This window comes from Gavialis gangeticus, unplaced genomic scaffold (assembly GCF_001723915.1).
Source record: "Gavialis gangeticus isolate Ggan-Ray unplaced genomic scaffold, GavGan_comp1, whole genome shotgun sequence".
Taxonomy (NCBI): Eukaryota; Metazoa; Chordata; order Crocodylia; family Gavialidae; genus Gavialis; species Gavialis gangeticus.
In genome coordinates, this window is record NW_017729031.1 from 31,507,897 (window position 1) to 31,516,802 (window position 8,906).

The 8,906-nt window shown below is 43.7% G+C and overlaps 1 protein-coding gene across 3 annotated transcripts in view; it reads left to right on the forward strand.

Moving 5' to 3' along the window:
- Nucleotides 1–4,906, forward strand: part of MYLK (myosin light chain kinase) — a 286,443-nt gene extending 281,537 nt beyond the window's left edge. For all 3 annotated transcript variants that reach the window (XM_019522572.1, XM_019522573.1, XM_019522574.1), the window contains 2 exons: nucleotides 1,199–1,315; nucleotides 2,726–4,906. In XM_019522572.1, the coding sequence (XP_019378117.1) occupies nucleotides 1,199–1,315; nucleotides 2,726–2,970 (362 nt within the window). In that variant the 3' untranslated portion in view covers nucleotides 2,971–4,906. The remainder of the gene's footprint in view (nucleotides 1–1,198; nucleotides 1,316–2,725) is intronic.
- Nucleotides 4,907–8,906: the final 4,000 nt, after the last annotated feature.

Here is an 8,906-nt window from a genome sequence, read left to right on the forward strand (position 1 = left end):
GGATCCACTTTCCTCCCTTTCTTGAAGATAGGCACCACATTGGCCTTCTTCCAATCTTCGGGCACTTCACCAGAGCGCCAGGATCCGTGCCAGGGGTTGGGCTATGATGTTCGCCAGCTCCTTGAGTACCCTGGGGTGTAGATTGTCAGGGCCGGCTGAAGGTGTCCAGCCTCTCAAGGTGTTCCTTCACGAGGTCAGCATTAATGGAGGGAAAGGAATCATCCTCGCCCAGGCGTTCCTGTCCTGTAATGGGCAGAGGTGGCCCTTGGGACTGGTGAAAAACCAATGCAAAGTACTCATTTAGCAAGTTGGCTTTTTCCTGGGCATCGGTTGTCAGTTGCTCCTTCTGGTTCAGCAGGGGTCCAATGTTGCCCTTGCTTTTCCTCTGGCTCCCCACATATCTAAAAAAGGACTTTTTATTGTCCTTGATACTTGTAGCTAGTTGGAGTTCAGTCGCAGCCTTGGCTTTCCTGGTTTGCTCCCTGCAGGACCGGACCAGTGCAGAGTATCCCTCCTTGGAGGTGGATCACGTCTTCCATCCTTTGTTCCCAGACACGGTTCTGCCACTTCTCCTCAAAGGCCAAAATTTTCCAACACGAGTGCCCAAAGTTAGCCACCCAAATCTATATTTAGGGTCCTAAAAAAGTTACCTGATTTTCAGGTGTACTCCGTATAACGGTCATGCATGTCAGTCAGACCTGCAGGTGTTCAGCAGTCCTGAGACTTGTATCACTCTTTTAGGTATCTGTATATGTCAGAGAAAATATAGAAATGAAGGTAAGAGACTTCAATAATGTGTACAACGTAGTGATAATTTTATGTATGCAGTGAGTTCTGCTAAGGATGAATGATATGTCAGTCAATAGCAACTCTTTTAAACAGAATGCAAGCTAGAACATTTTGTCCCAATTGCCAGTAAAGGCCCAATACCATGGCCTGGGCAAACTCAGGGGAAGGAGAAGAATTGATGCTGTGTTGCCTTATACATACCTTCTTCTATTCACAATCTGACTGTTTGTCTAACTGTTAAAGACACATGAAAGCAAAAGGCAACTCTTCCACTTGTCCATTTGGTATCTAGCAGGAAGAGAAATGAAATAATGGGCACTTTTCAGCAATTGTTTGGTTATCCAAACCTCAAATTCATCACTAGAGATTTTCCTCTATAACATAACTAACCTTCCTTTTTTTCTCCTAGATTTCCTTGAAGAAGTGGTAGAGGAAAAGCCCCATGTAAAGCCATATTTTACTAAAACCATCCTTGATATAGAAGTTGTGGAAGGAAGTGCTGCTAGATTTGACTGCAAAATTGAAGGTACGTTAAATGAATGTGTGTCTTCATTTCTCTCTTCCCCCTACTCTGCCATCTCTCTGCCTCCAGCCTGCCTTTTTGCTATGGTTCTCTTCAGCTTTACCAATATCTGTGCATTGCAGTGTGATTTTTTTTTTAATATTTATTTATTTTTGCAATAGTGGAATACATTTTGAGCAGCTTGGCGATATTCTGTGCTTGCCATGGAGAAGAAACCGGGTATTACAGTGCTGCACTTCATTGAAATGTCACAATGACCTTGAGGATGGGAATAATAAAAATGAGATAAAATGTAATAATACAAACTGGAAAGTCATATACTTAGGAGCTATTAAGCATTTCAGCTACAAGCTTGGGGCTCATCAGTCAGAAAAGACCAAAGAAGAGAAAGACCTGTGTTCATTAGTCAATCACAAGCTGACTAGAAGCCACCAAGGCATGGGGGTGTGAAAGGGCAAGTGCAGCCCTAGGATGTAGTGAGCAGTGCATTTCAAAGTGTCAGTGACATAAAAGACACTGGCAAGATCTCATTGGGAGTACGGGGTTATCTCTAGTCAAGCAGAATGAATTCAGACTGGAACAAGTGCGGAGGAGGGCTGTCTTGTTTTCAGTATGAGTGATGGTGCCAAAAATATTATTGAGGGCCTCTAAAAGGGATGGAAAAATTAGGAGGGATTTCCAAAACAACTCATGACAAAAGAGAGAAGGGAAAATATGCATCTGACAGGGGATCACTGGTGTAATATTTTATCAAAAGAGTAAAAAATGCAGGAGGAAAGAGGATGTACAGATTTTATGTGTTCTGTTCCTGGGGTGAGATCCACACGCTGTCTGGGCCCTTTATAGAGTAGCACAAAAGGACCCTCAAAGGCCTGAATTTGGCTCAGAGAATATTTCTGCACAGGTATTGCAAAAGGCAACCAGAGTCTGCCTTTCAAGGACCCCCTCCTCCCAAACTCACCATGGTGAACACAGCAAAGATTTTGAGTAGCTCTCGTGCCTGCGAGGCTGCCGTAAGGTAAAGCTACGGACCACAATCTAAGCACTGGGGACTGCAGAGAAAGACTTTGCGTTCTGAAGGGCTGTAGAGGCTCGCCGTAAGAGTTTCAAGTCTTCCCTTGGCTGATGAATGAGTTGCTGTGAAAGGCTCTCTACTTTATTCTAGTTAGAGTATAGGAGAAGGCGACTTCCCATACCTACAGCCTTCATTTCACACTTGTATTATTCGTAGTATAGAGGCGTCAGATAAAGGTATAGTTAAAATAGTAGATCTTTTTAATGTACTTTAATTAGGGTTTGACAGACTTAGATTTACAGACATGCCGAAATCCATGTGAACCTAACAGAAGTAGAGATGAATGCAATTTAATGTCTTGGTTTACTGCAACAGCCGCTCTTTCCCCGCTGTCACAGGCTACCCTGACCCTGAGGTGATCTGGTACAAAGATGACCAGTCCATTAAGGAGTCTCGTCACTTCCAGATAGATTACGACGAGGACGGGAACTGTTCTTTGACTATTTCTGAAGTTTGTGGGGACGATGACGCCAAATACACCTGCAAAGCTGTTAATAGCCTTGGGGAAGCAACTTGCACCGCAGATCTCCTTGTGGAAACAATGGGAAAAGAAGGGGAGGAGGAAGAGGAGGAGGAGGAATGAAACAACTCAACAAAAGAGACAATTGAAAAAACACATTACAAAGACTTTATCTCCAAGGCTCAGAAAACCAAGTTATTAAAAGCACCTAGAGTGATGCTTAGGTCACCGGGGGAGGGTTGTTTCTTCAGCATGATCAGTTGATACCTGTTTGTTTTATTTATGGGCATTAGTTGGAATCGGCAGGCACTTTAAGTTGCTGTTGGGATTGGATTTAGTTTAAATCAGTGAAGTTGCCCAGCCTGATTTTATACTGAAACAATCATATGGAAAGCAAATCCTTAATTATGCCCTGGATTCATAAAACCTGCATTTAGCGAGATTGTTTGGTTTACACGATCACTTCCATCAGCTAATACCATAGCTGTGATGGCTCCCCAAGATCTGCATTTACCATTGGGCTAGATATCTTCTGTCAAACACACAGTCGACCGGTTTGGTCCGATGGCCATAGACTTCTCCCACAGTGAAGTCATTCCTTCACGTAACTGCGAGTGAAGGTGATACTGTAGTTAGCATTGCAATTTGCACGTTGGGATGAAATGAAACAATTTGGGTCTTTCCTTCTGTTTCATTCATCTTTAATAGTGGGTTTTTGTGTCTTACCTTTAAGCATACATTAATTTTCTCTTCCAGTTTGCTGTTAATCATAGTAATACTGCTTATCCTAGATCTCCAGGAGCTTCTCTGAGAGAATATTTCTTTCCTTCCTTTTAACCAAGCAGTTCTAACTTGTCATCTTTCCTTTAAGGTATCTGTCACCTTGGTGAAGTCACAGGGGTGTGCCTTAGGGAACAGATTGAAAATATATAGCACCACAAAACTTCCTATTGTGCTTGTCAGTTTAATAAAGATTCATGGTTCATATGTTTGCTGCTGTGAAATATAGGTTATTACACATCCAGTGACTTGTGTGTCTATGTGTGCAGAAAGCCAGCTTAGTTAAAAATGTCCTTTTACTTTATTTATGTGGCCGTTACGGAACAGATTTCAACTGATGATCAGCTGGAAACTACCAGAGGTGTTAAAATAGTCAAGAAAAAAAAAGAGTCTGGATGGTAAACTCCTTTATACCAAGCAATTTCCAAAGAATCGTGTGTGCCCTAAGAGCCCGACAGTCTACTGTCTGTGTTAAAGCTGTATCAGGAAGGCTGCTGCCTGTTGGGGGAAAAAAAAGCAAAAAAACCAAACAAAAAAATCTAAAAAACCTGATCTCTTCTCAGAGGCAGTTAATGCACTCAGACGTAGTAACTTTGCTTTCCTTTCACAATAATGGCACTTTTTAATTTTTGTTGCTCATGGGTAATATCAGAGGCCATAAGCTGATATGCATAATCCAGTGACAATACAATTTCAGTAGCTATGCATCATTCCAAATGTGGTTATTTTCTTTTTCCACTTAGCGTGTGTTTTTGAAGTGCAAAGATTTTAAAGGGTACCTTAAAAAAAGATTAACTTAGAGCCTCAGAATAAAGTATCAAGTTACTTTAATGCAGATGTCTACAATATCAACTTTAGGATGTTTGATATTACCTAGTTTTATGTGTTTTGTATTATCTGCTCTTCTATGTGTTTTTAAAATAACAATTCAAACTCCGCTAATGTGGATCACACAATGGTTTTTATAACTGCTTTGCTCTCTGTTGCTAGGTTAATATTGCCAGCATGTCTTCTCTTTTTAAATCGATAAAGAACTCTTGTTATACTAAACACCGTATTGCCACAACTTCTTATAAGGAAAAGATTTTTCATCTGATTTAGAGCATAAGAGCTTTTCTCACAAGTTTTAAATATGTGTTTAGGTAACAACGGGGTGTATTTTGTACCTTAATAAAAATATGCCAATGTTTTCCCAGTTTGTTGAACTATCAGAATTGTGAAAAATGAGAACACTACAGCTGTAGTTTACTCACGATTTCTAAATAAATAATACCACAGAGCATGCGAGTTGTATAATCTATCAAAGATGCTGTTTTATTCATCCAGACTAGGGAAGGGAAACACAGTGATGTCTAATGATGCTCTCCTGCGCTGAAGGCTGTTTGGCACAGGAATGTAGTTGTGGGAGAGGGCAGGGAGGGGGTAGCAATTTCATCTCACTAATCACATTAGTTTTTACCTATCAGCATAAATCTGGCTGCTAGGCAACTGTTTAATTAATGCCACTGGCTGTAATCCCTAAAAAGCAGTTGTGATTTTGCAAGGCACAGGCCTGCTCCGTTCCATTAATTTCTAGCCCCAAAATATCCTCAGCACCTGAAGAGCAGGAAGGGAGCAGCCAGGTGCAGTTAGATATACTGCTGTTTGCCACCCGAGAGCCCTCCTATACCAAGGGACATTTTCAGCTGGTGACACACAGTGTTACTTCTTGTCACTGAAACAACAGAAGAGAACCTGACCTCAATTGTAGACAAATCTATGTGTACATGTATAAAAATCCTACACTTCTGGAAACCGCAGAACCCAGCATATCTACCGGTATCATTTCCACTGCCCCTTTTAAGAAAATAAGTAGACAGTCCTCTAATATATAGTCATAGAAGCATAGAAAAGTAGGACTGGAAGGGACCTCAGTAGGTCATGTAGATCAGTGCTGCTCAAGGCAGGATCATCCTTGTCCAAACCATCTCAGCCAATGTCTGTCTAATCTGCTTTTCAAAACTTCCAAGAAAAGAAGCTACACAACCTCTCTAGGTAATCTGTTTCAATGCTTAACCCCCGCTAGTAAAAAAGACACCTTCCTAATATCCAACCTAAATCTCTCTTGCTTCAATTTAAGACTGTTGCTCCCTCTCTTCCCTTGTGCAACCACAAAGAATAATCTGTCACCATCCCCTCTGTAACCACCTTTCACAGAAGCAGATGTAGGATTGTTCAACAGGGGGTGTGGGAGCAGCAAATGATGGTCTAGGGGTGGTTGCCCCCTCCACTTCCAGCCTCCTGCCCCTGCCCACTGGGGCAGGCAGGCTGCACCACAGGAGCAGCAGCTGGGAACTTATTATAAGTTCCAAAGAAGGTCAGAGTTCCCCACGCCTTCCCCCTCCATCCTAAGAGGCATCTCCTCTCCCTTCTCCCCTGCCTGCCGCTGCTGTCCTGGGGGTGAGGGGAGCTCCTGTCCTGCTCCAGCCATGCTGTGCAGGGGCTGGGCTCAGTCCTGGACAGCAGCAGCAGCAGCAGCAGATGGGTTCCCCCTCCCTACACCTGCTCCCCGGCTGGCAGGTAATACCTGGACCGGGAGGGGGGGATAGTCGGGGTGGGAGGGGGCCACTGCTGCTGCTGCTGCTGTCCTGGGCTGTGCCCACCCCAGTCCCCATACAGAGCAGCTGGAGTGGAAGAGGAGCTCTCCTTGCTCCTGTGACAGCAGGGAGACCGGCAGCAGCAGGAGGGAGAGGGAGAAATGGGCGGGAAGGGGGTGCACTGAGCACAGAGGGGACGGAGGGCAGAATTTGTACCTTCTTTGGTACTTTACAAAGTCTCTGCTCCTGCTCCTGCGGTGTGGTCAGAAAGGGGGTCATGGTCATAACCTGCACTCCCTCTGGATCTGCCCCTGACCTTTCAGCTTTTTGATGGGTTGAATTAAGTCCCCCTTCAGTCTTCTGTTCCCCAGTCTAAATTATCCCAGTTCTTCCAGTCTTTCCTTGCAATCCATATTTCCTCCACCTCTAATCATTTTTGTTGCTCTCTGCCGGACTCTTTCTAATTTGTCTAAGTCTTTCTTGCCCTGCCATGCCCTGAATGGGATGTGGTAATCCAGGTGAGTGCTGAATAGAATGGAAGAATCGCTTCCCTTGGCTTAAAAGCAATGCTCCTGTTGATACAGCCTGGTATGCAAGAGCACATTGTTGGTTCCTATTCACCTTATGGGCCACTATAACCCCGCAGATCCATTTCCCCCAGTACTGTAGCCTGACCAGTCAGCCCAGGCACCATGTAATAATTGTCCAAGGCAAAGCTTAATGTGTTTGAAGAAACTTTTCAAATATTGCATTTCTTAAGCAATCCTTTAACATTGCACAAGTGTCTTTCCTAGATCACAGCCTAAATATATGTCTTTAAGTAGGACATTGACTTCCAAGAGTCAGGTTATTTCCTTAAAGGAATGTGCATCTGAATCAGGCCTTAGTTCAGAGTTTGGGCTGTTGCAAGATGGTGCTGCTGCCACAGACTGGATTGGTTTAAGTCTGCTTATATTCCTTATGCTTGACATTCCCCTTCTCACTTAAAACCCAAGAAAAGCCTATGAGCTATAATTGGGGGTCTGCTGAACTCGAGGAGGTGGCTGGCTTTAAACCTTTGGGTGCAGGGGGAGACAGAGGGGGAAGGGCAGGGGGGCAGTGGATGGGAAGGAAGCTGGGAGGAGGAGGCCTTACAGCAGGAGGCTCAGAGGCAGCCCCACCTTGCCCCGCCACCCCAAAGACTGCAGGGCTTCCTGGCCTTTTCTCTGCTTTCTGGTAAGTTGGGTTTTTTTGCAGCAAGCCATGGAGCCCACCATTTTTCCACCCAAAATTGCGGTTTCCATGAATATCTCGTAATTGTGATTTGGGTAGGTCCCTAGCTATAATACCATATTTTCTTGCACACACCACTTTAGTTTTCCCCAAGAACCGGGCTGCATGTCTTAAGTGGAGAAGCTGACTTTTCTGCCCAGAAGAGAAGTCTCCCACATTGACTCCTGCTCCAAAAACCTACTGCCCAACAGCAGCATTAATGGGATTTATTTTCAGGCAGCTGAGGATGGTAGTTGCCCTACTGCTTTGTTGTTCTTCACAGGTGTGAACAATCATCTCTCCTTTTAAACAGTCTTGATGTTCCACTAATCAAACTAACCTTTCTTCTGGCAATTTTGCTTTCTGCTAGCTACTCCTGGTCTCTCCTGTTCATAGCTTGCAGACTTTTTATCTCTGTCCCTGATCTATCGGCCATAACTCTGGGTAAAGCTTTTTTTTCTTCATTCTGCCTTTGCAAAAAGAAGGTGCATATCTTATTCTGGGGTGTGTTATATGTGAGAACATACAGCAATGGCCACTGTTTTCCGTTACCCTAAAAAAATGATTTGTGCCTAATCAGCCAGGCATGCAGTACACTGTGGCTGATGTAGAAACTCCTACTTCAGTATGCAAGAGTCCTCTGTAACGGTAATCCACTCCTGCCTGCCCACAAAGGAGGTTTGAATGGTGGAGCTGTCAACCCAGTAGGGAATTACAGCCTCTGAAATGAGAGAAAATAAAACATGCTGAAGCACTTGCACACATGATTTATGGCCAAAATAGCCTCAGAACGTTCTTCCCATATTTACTGAAAAGTTCCAAAGCACTATGATAAATATTACTCATTACTCATAATATTTCTGATTAATCTAATCTTTCTTAAAGTCCTAGAGCCTTTCAATCCAGGCAACGAATACACTAAATACAGTAGGAGACAGCAGAATTGGATCATTTATTTGTGCTCTGTTTTAGGAAGGGGTGGATATATACCTGTACTTTCTCCACAGACATTGACTTCCTCATATTGCACATCAAGTAAGCATACTGTAAAGATCTGTAGCATAGAAAATTAATTCGAAAATGCAGTGGGAGACTGAGAAATAGGCCTATGGAATAGTTACAATTTCAGTAGAGGATTTATGTCACTCCCTTCATTGCTGCACTTTAAAGAAAAAAAATAATCTGCTGACTAGAATCATAGAATCACAGAAGTCAGGTCAGACAGGACCTTGTAGATCTTCAAGTCCGACCCCCTGCCTGGGCAGGAGAAAAAACTGGGCTCAGATGACTCCAGCCTGGTAGGCATCCAGCCTCCTCTTAAAGACCCCCCAGGGTAGGAGCCAGCATCACTTCCCTTGGAAGTTGGTTCCAGCTCCTAGCCGCCCTGACCATGAAGTAGTTCTTACGGATGTCTAATCTAAACCTCCTCTCCAACAACTTGTGGCCGTTATT